Source organism: Porites lutea, chromosome 8 (assembly GCF_958299795.1).
Source record: "Porites lutea chromosome 8, jaPorLute2.1, whole genome shotgun sequence".
Taxonomy (NCBI): domain Eukaryota; kingdom Metazoa; phylum Cnidaria; class Anthozoa; order Scleractinia; family Poritidae; genus Porites; species Porites lutea.
Genome location: NC_133208.1, coordinates 28388199 through 28402608, shown reverse-complemented (window position 1 = coordinate 28402608; position 14410 = coordinate 28388199). Strand labels below are relative to the sequence as shown.

The following is a 14410-nucleotide window of genomic DNA, read 5'->3' as shown; positions in this document are numbered from 1 at the left end:
ATTACAAAAGCAGCACTTTCTCCTCAGTTATTTAAAGATCCCGACTGTTGTTCCGGCCGGGGTTTGAACCTACGGCCTCCAGCTCAGCAGACCAGCGCTTATCCCAGGGGCAGATCCAGGATATTTTTTAGGAGGGGGTGCACTCGTCTTTTGCTCTACTTCAACACCAATAAACCACAAAACTTTTTTTTTTTGGCAGAATACCAGTTGTATTAGAAAACCGCAGGTCATCTCAGGGAGGGGGGGGGTGGGGGTGCGCACCCCCTGCACCCTCCCCCTAGATCCGCCCCTGTATTCCATTGTGCTAACCGGGCAGCGATTCAATCGGCTCAAACGCTGTGTCAAACTCGTAGGATGCTTAAGTCCCGTTTTTATCAACTCAAACTTGCGATAAAAGATCCTAAAATAAACACACCAATTGAAAAGAAGAGAATTCATTATAAATAATGTTCTAATTTTCAAGCTGCTCACATTTTTTGCACCAGTCTTACTCAAAGATATTGCTTCGTTCATTATTATACACTTTGTTTTAAAAGTTTTTTTCTGCATTATGTCTGACAATGTATTTACATCAAAAGAACATATTAGTGGAAAAACATTGATTAGTACAGTTAAGTTACTTGAGCGAACTTAGGCTCTAAGGTTAAAATTCTAAGGTGTTATCTTTAACGACAATTAAGTACTTTCCGAGCCTATAAAGATAAAGGCGGTTCCAAATTTTTAGTCTGTGTACAAATATCTAAATAGGTTTTTTTAGTATTTTATGTCTCTTAGGCAATGAGAAAAGATTGTTTTTATCAACTTAGCCTGCGTAGCGAGCGTTTCCGCTCGAGTTATTGCGCGAAAACTTGGAGCGAGACCCCCACCCCCTCTTAAAAAAAAAATGGAGGTAGGGGGAGGGAGAGGGGGAGGAAAAGTTTTCTTCTCTCCCCTCCCCCTTCTTTCATTTATTTATTTTTGATTTCGCATTAACTCGAGCGAAAACGCTTGGCACGCAGGTTATTATCAACTGAGTTGACAAGGTAGATTGGCTACCACTAATATCACTAGCCTGCGAATACAGCCGCCCTCCATGCTCTTCGCCGCAATGTAGGTGTCTCTATCAGCGAGGAGAGACAGCTGTATTTGCAGGCTAGGCCACCACTGGGAGGTAGAGAAGCTGTCATTTCGAGCGCAAGTCCTTCACTCACTCCCTCTCCCCCCCCCCCCCCCCCCGCCTCTACCCCATCAACTCAACACCACAGTTGCTTTAGTTAACAATGCTGTACAAAATGGTTTCCGTGATTAAAATCCTAACGTGCAACCATCCCAGCGAAAACTGGGTCGTGACTTTCCTCATCAACTGTCTATATGTTAGTTGCCCCGCGTGAGGTAATCCAAGACAGTCTTGGACTCTGGACTCTACGCTGTGGATTCCGGATTTCACTCGATAGCGGGATTCCGGATTCCTTGAGCTGGATTACAGATTCCAAAGTCCAGGATTCTGGATTTCACAAGCAAGCATTTCCCGGAATTCGGAATCTGGATCACCTTAGATGAGGCGAATGTTAAAGTTATCTCCTCTTCACTCGTAGACCAATCTATGTTGACATGATTAGTCATTCTCACGTTTTAACAACAACGGCTGTATCTATCGGACGAAATATTATGCTGTTAGCGTTCAAATGAAACCTGTTTGGAAGGACTATTGTATAGGCATAGTACTATTTAAATGTTGGGATTTTAAAATAAGAAAATTCGAATTTTCTTGAAATTGTCACTTTTGCCATCATAAGAAGGGAAAGAGTTAACGATGTTAGTCCAATTTCTATGTCCAGTTTAAGCTTAACGCGAACTATGTATTAAAAGGGTTAGAATTGTCGACGTTCAAATTTAGCTAAGTTCTTGAAAAAACGACGCTATGACAAAGCACGCAGCCCGCTTTACTAAAAATTTTGTTGTCTTCTCTTCTTCGCTTCCATGGCGTCAAGAATAGGCTGTCTTTTTGCTTGATAGCGTGACCTAAGTCCTTCAATTTCCTTTTCCATTTCCATGTCTAATGTTTGCATTCGACTCTGTAGTTCCTCACAAGACAGTGACCGCAACTGCGAATCAAAACATAAAAACAGTCAAACTTGCCTGGTTTAATTGTTTGAATACCTTTGAAAAATAATTCTGCGCCTTTCAGTTTGAGAGTAACCTGCTACACTTGACCCTTATAGAACCATCACCCCTGTGTGCCACCCACAACTTGTGCGCAAGAAAACGAGGCACATTCTCTAGGGTTAAGTAGAACGAAACGCACCAGCGCGCGGAAACTCCTCTCCCATGGGCAGACACTTACGTCTACTCTCCCTCCTCCTTCGCGGGTTTGTGGAAATAGCGCACGATATACTGTGAATCATCTTGCTTCTAAACACCGACTCTGCTTAGTCTCTGGACGTTACCCTACTCCCTCGGGCTATCGCGAAAAGGTTTGGACGCGAAATCGGGATCCCCCTTAATGAAATCCTCCTTCTGACCACTTGATAAATTACTGACTGGGCCACCCCGAGTCAAAACACCAAGGAGATTACGCAACTACGACGGCGACGACAATAAAGTAAATTCGCGTTCTGTTAAACTTTATCGCGATTATGCTCAATTTGTGAATTGTACGAAAGCTATTCTGGATCCTGGAGATAAATTATTAGGGACGGCATTCAAGTTAAAAGGAAAATTCGTTAACGTGTGATCACGTCCCTTACGCAGAGCAAGGCAAGAAATGTACCAAAAAGTGCGTAGCACGTACTTGCTTAGTCGTTGGAGGTCGCTAAGATCCCTAATAATTTGGAGGAGTTCAATCGGGAATTAGCATTCAATACTTACAAACTCAAAGTCAGGGGGGCCCGCTTTCTTAATCTTAAAAGGATCCTCTAGCTTAGCCCCCCTGAGGAGTCCCCCGGCGTCATCTTCAGAGGAGCCATTGGGACCAGGCTCGCTGCTTCGTCCTCCTGCTTCAAATATCCTGTCAAAATGATCCATAAAGGAAGGACGATAGTTCTGCTTTGTGTCGCTATCCAATCCTGTTAAAGAAAATTGATAAAGGCGGCTTGTTATTGTCTCCAAGTAAGAAATTCTCAAGTGTAACAGTTAAACCTTTACTCGTTATCTCATGGTCACTTGCCTTATCAAACGTTTAAATCCGTGGAGGAAATCTTATGGAGTTATCACTCAAATTAAACCTTTTTAGCAGCACTTTCACATGGAGCTATTCATTAACTATGTAGTTCTAACGGGAGGTAGCGTGGCCGAGTGGTCAGCGCGTCGAACTCGCAACCCAGTGGTCCCGGGTTCGAGTCCCGCTCTGGCCACTTGCTGGATTTGTTGTCGGTCGTCCCATGTTCAAATCCTCGGCCAAGCTTGTAAATAGCCAACTGGTTGCCTCCTGCCAGTTGGGGTTTTAAATCCTGTTACGTTGTATTTGAATATTTGTTTTCTAAGTATTTACTGATTGTAAAGCGCTTTGGATCACTAAGAGAAAGGCGCTATATAAGTGTATATTATTATAATATTATTATTATTATTATTATTATTATTATTATTATTATTATTATTATTATTATTATTATTATTATTATTATTATTATTATTATCATTATTATTATTAACTTTTAAGTCTGCGGAAAAAATGTTATGGTGTTCCCATTCAAATAAAACCTCTTGGGTGGAACTTGGTAAAGTTCTTTTTTTTTTTTAGGATTTTACCAAAAGAATGACCATCCAAATTAAAACTTATGAGTAGTGCTTTCCTGTGGTAGTGTTTGTTATGCTATACAAAGTGGTTTAACTGGTTTAACAGTCTGTGAATTAAATCTTATAGTGTGACCATTCAAATGAAAGATACTGAGCAGGACTTTCCTGTGACGCTGTTTACTATGCTGTTCAAGGTAGTGTTACCTTTTAGCCTGTGGATGAAATCCTTAAGTGTGAAAATTCAAAAGAAAGCTACTGAGCAGTACTTTCCTGTGGTACTGTTTATTATGCTGTACAAGGTGGTTTTAACTTTTAAGTACGTGGACGAATTCCTACGTTGTGACCATTCAAACGAAAGCTACTGAAAAGTACTTTCCTGTGGTGCTGTTTATTATGTTGTACAAGGTGGTTCTAACGTCTAAGCCTGTGCTAAAAATCATAAAGTAGGACCATTCAAATGAAACCTCCTCATGGGCATTCTCACTTGTAGTTTTTACTTTCCTTTACAATAAAGGATTCGTAATTTTTCTCGAGTTTGATTTTTGACACTGTCGGGAGTTCAAGGATTAACTGAGCATTTGTTTTTCACCAGTACTCGAATACTTACTTTTCATTGTAGCGTCTTCATCTTCATCAGAGTTTATCACCATAGTCCCGAGGTCTGATTCCAGAAGTGTACCCGCCTCGCTATTCACTATCATGGTGTCTTGACTCTGTACAGTAGTGTTGACTATCATTGTATTGTCATCTCCATCTCCAACCTTTACCATAGTCCCTGAGTCGACTTGTTCCTCGCCTTCCTCGTCCTCTTCCTGGAATCGTAAGGCTGACGTCAATTAAGTGTTTGTTACTTTTACCCTTAAGCTTTTGCAGCCTGCCAGCCTTGGGCCAGGCTCCATGGTGGAGAGAGAGGGGAAAAAAGCAAGCGATGGACTAAGGGGAGAAGAAAGGCGCCCATTTTTTGGCTCGCCGTCTTCTCTTATTTTAGCCCACCACTCCTAAAAAGGATATACCGGACCTACTTTACTGCCTGGAGAAAGCAACTCTCATACTAGGCCTATATTTTTTCAGTCCGTATGATCTGTAGCAGCCTTATTTGGCATTGAAAACTGTTTATTTGCTGGCCTACACCACGGTGTTTATCCCATTTTTAGGTCCGTATACTTTGCTGACTTGCCTGTAGGACTCGATCAATACGATAGTCTTATAATTACGATCTCACAAGAAAACACTGTTTTACCCTCCCCAAGCCTACCTCGAACTTTCTATTAAAATCAGTCAGGTAAAGTGCGGCTAAACTATGGAATGACCTGCGCAGTGAGGTCAGTGCAAAGCGAAGCTTGGCTGCCATCAAAGAGGGGCTTAAAAAAGTGCAGATATAATTATTGTACATAGCAATTAGGTTATTGTAAATAGAACTGTAACAATTCAATCATTTTAAATAGAAAATTGTAGATAGAAACCTGTGAATAGTAATATGTAAATATTTTCGTGCAAAGTCAGCCGGGTAAATGTTTTAGTGTCTTCTTGTTACCACTTTTATTCAGTTTGAGTTATGTTATATACGACCACATCTGCTACGCTGTAAACTTATCGTGTTTAAATAAAAGATGTTGTTGTTGTTATTTGGCGTCATAAAGGGTTTGTTGGTCTATGAAAACGCCGTGACAAGAATACATAAGATTTGCTCACTCCAACATGAACTAGGGCCAAGGGACATAAAGCAGACGACCCGTCAAATTGGCCGTTTGAGGTTGCACTTTAACAAGAGACTGGGCAGTTGTTGTGTCGAACTGCATGATGGGACTGTTTTGGGTGACGAATTTTGACCCAGTTTCCTTAGCAACCTTGTTATAGCCAATGAATGAAGAGATAGTCCCCGCACAGTGCAGCCTGGCACAACACAGTCTCAGTCCAACATCAGGAACGTTTCTCTCCTTTCTGTGCAGCTATAGATATTTGCGCTAACAGAAACAAAGAAAAAACGCTTGATTCCAGGCCTGAGTTAACCTTAGGATGGCTACCTCGAGGACTAAGCCGGGGTTAACTCCAGCTAGAGTTGGTCACAGGAAGACCAAATGAGCGGCGGTGAGCTGTGCCCATGCGCGGGTTGAAACGCGTTGCCCGCTGAGGTTTTTCAAACCTGTTTTGAAGGTTTGATTATCATTTACTATACCTCATTGTCTTCTCTAGTGCTCTCCTCTTCCATAATATTAAGAGCTTCTTGGATCATGTTGTTAAGTATGGTAAGAGATTTTGCTGACTGAATAAAAGTATGCTAGAACAGTAAAAACAAATGATAAAAGTGAGAATTTAATGTCCAAACTTGTGTTTCGTAGTAAGAATTAAGCGAGGCTAGTGCCGATATATAGAGAGAAACGGGCCTTGTACATGTACCACACCCTTCACAGCTCTCTATTTTCTTGAATTTTATTTGAAGCGCGCGAGAAATGGACGCGAGTGTGAAAGCGGCGCGCGGGAGGTTGGGAGGGAGGAGGCGACTCTCCTTCGCTCGTACACTGAAGTAAACTGTCACCATAGTCCACGTCTTAACCTTTTAAGCCCTTAGAGTGACCAGCATCAAATTACTCCTTGTAATATCAATGCTTTGTAAAACAGAGTTGTAATGAGAATTAAGGACATGATCACACATGATGTATTTTCTTGATATTTTGTCAACTACTCCCCACTACTTCTATAGTAAATGAATAGGGGCGACAAAACACTCGAACCTCCTTAAGGGGCCGTAATAACTTCCTGTAAAGAGAGTATATGTTTGACTATCACTTCACTGTGACCACGCCTATACCTGTAGTAACTGTGTGGCAGTTGCTCTTTCCTCCGGATTCTTCACGAGACATCTTGTCACAAAGTCCTTGAACTCCTTACTCCACTTGTCGTCTTCTTTAAATGAAGGAGGGGGTTTCGTCGGAATCATAAATATTGCCTGGAGATAAAAGCCCGGACACTGTTTGTAATCATGTAAGGTGGCTCGACCCAGTATTTTGGAGGCACACCTTCCATCTTTGAACCTTTTATACCTAAACAGAGCTCTTGATCTTTACTGTAAATCCACTATGACACATGGATTAAACATAGACTGGATTAATAATATTGTTTCGGGTGACAATGACTTTGGACTTTTGGACGTTTTTTCGAGAAATCTTGGAATTTTTGCAAAAAGGGTTAATTTTAACATGAACTAAAGACTAAACTTAATGTGGAAATTGTTTTTACTTGTTGGTGCGCTGCTCTATTTAACAGTTATCGTAAGCAAGAATATAGTCCATGTGTATAATGTCAGTTCATTACTGGTTTCAGTGGTTTGGCATATGGGAAGCAGTCAATTTACCTATGCGTTAACTCACCTCCAACTATAGTTTATGATATTGAACGTATGTCCTCGAGGACAGACTTTAGGTTTTGCATTGAGCCTCACTGGAGCTTCAAGATTTAACTACGATTTTTCCTTTTGATTGCACAACTTGTACCAAAATTAACCAAAGAAAGTAGACAAATAACAACTAATAGATGTAGTTAAACTAACCCTCATGGGGTGAATGTCAGCGTACGGTGGCTTTCCTTCAGCCATTTCAATTGCAGTTATCCCTAATGACCAGATATCAGCCAGACAGTCATAACCTATTTCCTGGAATTTCAATGCAGGATAAAAACAATTTTTAGTAGCAAATCATAATCAAGTCTTTAAGCAGTATGGCACTCTATAGAGCATCTAACCCAAAGATAAACATTAGTTCAGTGAGTCAGCAAAGTAAAAAGGTTAAGGTGCATAAGGGAGTGGAGCAGGCCTACATGGCTGGAGATTGACCCCGTTTCTGCAGCATAAAGAAACTAGGAGTATTGCTTCTCTTCCCCCCTTCCTACCCTGCAAGTAGAGTCTCCTTCGATCTTCGATATTTTCTAGGAAGACCGAAGGAGACTCTGCTCGCAGGGTACCCCCCCCCCCCCCCTGCCCTACCGATAGGACACTAGTCCATCACATGTTACTCCAGTATCAAGCTGGGAAAGTGAAAGGGTGAATATTGTGGTTCATTTTTGATCCTTTCTTATAGATTTTTTCACAACAAAATAAGCAAAATTCCACAATAATTTTGGAAAACAATGTGAGCCACATTTTCTTCTATTCTAGGTATCAAATTCCATAGAATGGTTACTCAACTGAAAGCTGTTGGCCAGGATAAAAATTGAATTAAGATTGATTTAAGCCAGCTTGACGATCTGATTTAACAACACTGACCTGTATAACTTCCGGAGCCATCCAAAATGGAGTCCCTATAACAGTGTTCCTTTTAGCCATTGTATCCTGGAGAAAATGATGACAGTTAATAGCAGTCAGAGCACAGTAAGACTTTTTTTAAAAGAGAGGGAATAAAAGCAGGAGGGTTGTAAAAAACAAGAAATATTTGTTTGGGAAAAATTCCATAACAGTTTCTTTTCTAATATGGACAGAAAAGAACACTCTCAAAAATATCAAAGGAAGAAGTTTCCATATTTGGAATAATAAAATTCTTTGTTATTCCATGGTTCAAAACTGTCAAATAATTGACCCAAAAAACTGATCAGAGATTTCACTAACTAAAATGCCAGCAAACAAAACAACTTTCTTACAGTCAAATCAATCACCGCAAAGATCAGGACATGGAAGCTTAGCCACAAAAACCACAAACTAACTCACCTGTTGCTTGAAGTATAGTTTTATCGCACCTGATTGGCTATTTTTTTGCAACACAACATAATTGAGAAATATTTTTGGTTTACGCGGTTTTGTTGGTTTGATTGTCAGGCAACTTTTTACATTGAGCAAGTTGCAGGGAGAAAACTAGCCACATTTCTTTCTGTTGAGAGTATTACATCTTCTACTTACTGTAAGTTGACCAGCAACACCAAAGTCTGCAAGCTTTGCATGACCTTCCGCATTCAGAAGGATATTTCCGGCTTTTATATCTCTACAAGGAAAAAGGAGACTTCAATCAGGAAGGAAAATTTCAAAGAGCCTATAAATCCATATCAGAGATCCTTCATCGAACAATGACTTAATCCATGGACAAACAAGTGAGCATATAATAGCCTTCTTTACACCAAGTTATCAAAGTTTTAGTAATTGGACTTGTAATGTACAATATTAATATTTTTTCTTAACAACTTAAACTTCACAATTAAGACTATAAACATGTAGCAAAGTTAAAAACCTGTGACATCACATATCAAACAGAAATATCAATTACAGTAAGTGTGCAAGTTGAAATAATATCAGTGCTCAACATAAATGTATCACAGTTTATTGTAAGAGGAACAAAAACATCAAGGGAGATCTAGCAAAACTGTAGAGTGTAGACTCGAGCGTTATCATAACACAATCTTTCACTCAACATTCAATGTTTCTGCAAAATTTCAAATAAATCACTGTACTCTTGCCTCACCTGTGTATTTTTCTCCTTAAGTGAAGGTACTCAAGACCTTTGAGGGTATACTTTAATATGCATGCTATCTCCTCCTCTGTTAACTGTAGAAAGTTTTACTTATTAGAATATTGGTATTCAGCTCAGTGTTTGGTTGTTATGCTGTAAAACAAACTCAAGACAGTTTTTTTTCCAGTGACTTTTTTTATCCTTTCATCCACTCATGATAGTGATAAACATCTAATTTCTCCCTATAATATCATTACTCATTCTAACAAGACATAACTAAGCTAAGTCACATGAGTATGATTTCCATGTTCATAAAATACCGAGATTTCCGAATAAAACCAACGACTACCGCACCATGCCAAAGATGCTCTGACAACTTTCAAACATTACCAAAGATCCCTGAAGAAGTTCTGCTTATTCAGAGAGTTGCTAAATGTAGTGGTGTAAAGCACCATACCTTAGTGTTAGCACAAGCTCTTATACCTGAGATAGCACATATCTTGGCAAGATAACCTACCACGACATAATTCATTCTAAGCAAAAATATAGTAAACCAATGACATCAATCCTCCAAGTTTGGTTTGTGTTAGCAAAAAGCTGAAAAATCACTTACTAGCTGATTAATTAAGCTTTCAGAAATGGACTGGAATTAATTATTTGAATAAATAATAAATAGTATTGGGCTTAACCATTATGCCTCCAAAAAAATAAAAACTTCTGATATACCGTAAAATTCCGAAAATAAGCCCCAGGGCTTATATTTTTCAAAGGTCCTTTTTGAGCGGCTTATTTTTGGAGGGGCTTACATTCGGAGGGGCTTATCTACGGAGGGAAATTTGTGTTTCAAAATTGAATGGGCTAGCCTTTTATTTGGAAGTAAATTTACTGTTTTTGCTTTGTTTTACTTTGTATTTGAGGGCAATTTTCTAAGTACAAGCCCCTGGGGGGTTTTTATTTGGAGGGGTGATTTAACGGAGGGTTTTTTGCGTTACTGGTCTGGGGGGCTTATATTTGGAGGGGCTTATACATGGAGGGGCTTATTTTCAGAATTTTACGGTATCTGATGATGGGACAAGGTAATGAAATACTATAACACACATGTTAAGGATTACATACATGTACATCTACACATTACTCTCCACTTACAGTTTTATTCCTTATTTTCATCAAATCTGAAACAGATCCTGCACCGCAGAATTCCATAACAATCTAAGAAAGTCATGTAAAGTTAGAAACACCCTTAAAAATCAGTTCAAATGATGAGTAATTCACAACAGTGTTATTCATATTCATGTTTCACTCTCTTCATAACTTTTTAAATCTAATAATAATAATAATAATAATAATAAAATAATAATAATGGTTTATTGATGACTTTTCTATGGTGTAGCTCTGCATTCATCAAGACTATGTCACTTATGAAATATATTATTTTATACATGTGTAATGTGGATAAAAATTAAGTGAAAGTACATGTAGACAAAATTGAAAGCAATATGTCAAATAAACAAAAAAATTAATTTTATCTGGATTCAGCTTTAGTTTTAAGTAATTTCAAAACTTTTCTCACAAAATAATGTTTTAGCATTAGTCTCAAGTTTGATATCATTTGGCAGAACTGTTGAATAACCCTTTAAGCCCCAATATACACATACAAATTCCCCAAACTGATCTCTATACATTTTATTAAAGAATGTGTTGAGAGAATTTGATAAAAGATCAAAGGATTTTCTCTTAGGTGATCATTTTATTAATTCTCACAACCTTATCTCTTGACAATGTATGGATATTGCTGGGAGAAAATTGATGTTGGTCACTATTGGGACCTAAAGGGATAACATGGAGGCTGAGTATTGAAAAGTTCCTGTTTCAAGAGGCATGACCAGTTGCAGTATAGCACTTGAGTGTAGATTCCTGGTAGTTTGGCTTCTCGCCAGAGTTAAATAGCTCAGCCAGTGGGTATCATGTAAGGCTTTGTGGGTTGTTCTTAACAGATGAATTTATTTCATTCTCTTAGGTACAAATACACATACTCATCTGTACAAACAACACAAACTACAGGTTAATCATACCCAAAGATCTGTGTTCTTGAAGTAGCTTCCATAATACTTAACAACATATGGGCTATAAAAAGAGAATTTAAAGTTAGTAAAGAACAAATTTATCATAATCAATTAATTAAAAATAGAAAAACGCAAAAACATAGAGTGTGGACGGGAATTTATTTCATATCATGTACCTATCACATTGTTGCATCATGCTTATTTCTTTGATAATTTCCTGCAAATCTGTATCAACTGGAACTTGTTTAATTGCAACAACCTGTCCTGTCTCTTTGTGCATTGCTTTAAATACAGAGCCATAAGACCTGTCAAAAAAAAGGCCATTGATAAAAAAGAATATAGTGTCTACTGAGATGTCTACAGATTGACTCAAAACTTAGCTAGAACAACCTTGTCCATGTACAACATAAGAAACAGGACTTCCCATACAAAAGTGGAGGAAAGAGGAGGATGATTTCCTTTTGGGTTAACTCTTAAACCTATTACAGCGCAGACAGTTAATCTGGGACACTGGGAAGAAGATTGTCCGATCACAACTTTTTCTGAAAACAAAAGATTCTCAATTTTTTTTTGCAAACAGACCAATAACATGCCTAAATTGGAGGGTTGTTTCTTGAGAGGTCCAGTAAGTTCAAAGGTTTTAAGTTCTCAATGGTTGCATAGTTGAATACTTGAATTTTATTACCATCTGGGTACTGCTTTTCTGATTGGTCATGCTGCATGGGAAATTTGCTTCAAACAATCAGAAGCACTACTCAGATATGGGTAGTGACGCACCATCAGTATGGAATTTCTGCACTCGTTTCTCAGACGTGATTTCGCAGGGAACCCAGTAGTAGGGTCGTGAAATTTCAGCTGTTTTCTCAGGCTAATGATACACATGATTTTATTCTTAGCAGTGACAAGTACACAAAATAGGATAGAAAAAACACTTCATCTTGTATAGACTGTTAATTTTCCACACAAAATGACTGATTCACTTGGCATGACCTTGGAATGCGGAAATGTTCTAGTCTAGGGCGAAATATATATTTTGTTCTTGAGCTTTATTGTGAGTGAATACCTAAAGGATACAGTTTTCCCTGGAGTTAACTTCAATGTAAACTTTATTGTCATGTACAAAGGGTCTTAACATGCACTGTGGCTGCCAACCGCGCTGGACCCACCTAGGTTTAACTGTGCTACAGAAGTATTAATTTGTTGATCATAATGTATTTTTATGAGGTTTTTAGAAGAAAGTGGACATGTTTCATTTATTGTGGTGTCAAAACATCACCTTGTTGTGTAACTAGGTGACTGAGATGAAGTTGCATTAACTTGGCCAATAGGGACTGTAAGATGCCAAGTCAGCCATGACAATGGGAATGTTGAAAAAAACAGTAGGTTGTAGAGGCAAAACAACAATTCTGCATATGCAGGGAAAATGTCTAATTTTATGTTTTATGGAGGACGTAAACAAGTGATGGCAATATTTCCTTTCCCTTTCTGAACTTGAATATGGTTCCTAAGAATTTGGCTCAAAAAGGGTTTGCTTGCATTCGCAAATTAAATGAGTTGGAGTAATCATAATAGAGATTGAAAGAAAGCTAATTCACTTTTCAAGCGAAATTTTTGTGGCCGTATCTTAAACTCCCTAATAATTTGGCTAATTTATCTGGAAGTCTAAAGGGTGACCATGTTCTCTTTAAGCAGGTAACCACACAATAGAGGTCAAATTAATGGCCAGGGCTGATTACATTGTACTGGGGTGAAATTCATTCCTAAGTGAGTCTCATTCCAGAATGAAGTTCATGCTGCATTCACTTGATAAAATAGACTGGCTGCGCCTAAGGTAAGCACAATTACCAGCCAGTGTTCGGGAAAATGAGCCTGCACTCATTCCCCCAAAAGAATCCCTCTTCATGAAGGATCAAAGGCCGAACCTGAGAGATGGCGGAAATCGAGCCTAAGCCTAAGGCATTCTCACTCGCGTGGTTTTCGCACCAGATCAGATAGCATGTACCACTCACCACAAACCACACAATTTGCGATTATTCTAATCCCGATCAAAGTTCGTTTTCAGTTTACACGATACCAGAACAAAATTTTGTACCAGAACAAGAATTTCATTCAGATTGAACACTGGAATAAACTCATCTTGGAATATCTTGTACAGAAACGAAATATAAAAAAAATATATTGAGATGGAATGAACTTGTTCCAGAATGAATGTCATTCTAGTAAATGTGGGAAGCAAATTCCAGGAATTTGATAAGTGGTCAGTTAACACAGGGCCACTTAATGGAAATTTGAGTGTAGTATTATTTCTCATGTTCAGGCTTTTGCACAACTTTTGGGCATTTTCATACAATTTTCAAGTATGGGAAAAGTTTGCTTATGCAAGAAAAAAGTTCCTGTTAGAGCCTATTTTTTTTTAATACCCTCTCCTTACTTGTCACTTTAATCGCAACTGGCTTAAACCCAAATAAATAGAGTAGATGTTACTTCATCTTAGACATTTCATACAGATGTCAATCATTTGTCAGTTAAGAACAGGAATAAAATGAATTAGGTTAAGGAAAATACAAAACATGCTAAAATTAATGCTGAATATATGGTGGGATTTCAAGTTTACTTTTGTCGTGGGTGTTGTTCTTAGAGCCACAAAGAAAGTAATAAAAACTAATTACGATGTTTATAAATTCGATAGATAACGAGAATAGCCCCTGGGACAAAAATAAACGTGAAAACATGACAATTAAAAATATTGAGCAGAATTCTAGAATAATTTTTTAGAATTCATTTCACAACCGGATTAAAGATTAGCCTTTAAGCTTACCCTTCTCCCAGCTTTTCCAAAACATCAAAGACTTCTTCTGGCGGTCTCGTTAAGCTTTCTTCGCTTAACTTCCGTAGCTCACTCCTTAAAATGTCAGATAGAAGAAGCCAACTAGTTCGACATATGCATATTAAGCTTAGGCCAATTAAAGTATCAGAAATTTTACAACACTACACTGTTTCTGTGCCTAATTAAAAAATGTTACCCTTTTGCAGACATGGTTTGCTTTGGTTATACTGTAAAGCTCAGCTTGTCAACTCATGATCGCCAAAGGACTCCTCAAAATCGCACCAGATTCCAAAACATCGCCATCAAAAGATTTTCTTTCGGTATTTTGCAAGGCGACTATCGAAGACCGATGAGTGTTGCGAGCCCGCAATAGTTTG

The 14410-nt window shown here is 38.4% G+C and overlaps 1 protein-coding gene across 1 annotated transcript; it reads right to left on the bottom strand.

Annotated features, from left to right (window-relative positions):
- Positions 1-1210: 1210 nt before the first annotated feature.
- On the bottom strand, positions 1211-14391 carry LOC140946187 (serine/threonine-protein kinase 3-like). The gene is made up of 14 exons (XM_073395271.1): positions 14230-14391; positions 14025-14108; positions 11383-11511; positions 11216-11267; positions 10290-10352; positions 9156-9238; positions 8600-8681; positions 7973-8038; positions 7262-7363; positions 6524-6661; positions 5891-5992; positions 4322-4526; positions 2848-3044; positions 1211-2084 (listed from the first exon to the last, which is right to left on the bottom strand). The coding sequence occupies exons 1-14, from the start codon at positions 14241-14243 to the stop codon at positions 1926-1928; spliced, it is 1476 nt and encodes a 491-aa protein (XP_073251372.1). The 5' UTR covers positions 14244-14391; the 3' UTR covers positions 1211-1925.
- Between the last annotated feature and the right edge of the window lie 19 nt (positions 14392-14410).

Coding starts and splice junctions, on each gene's coding strand:
- LOC140946187 (XM_073395271.1), bottom strand. Junction 10,353..11,215: donor TCAAGAACACAGATCTTTGG/GTATGATTAACC, acceptor TGACTTTCTTAG/ATTGTTATGGAATTCTGCGG. Junction 9,239..10,289: donor TGAAAATAAGGAATAAAACT/GTAAGTGGAGAG, acceptor AACTTTCTACAG/TTAACAGAGGAGGAGATAGC.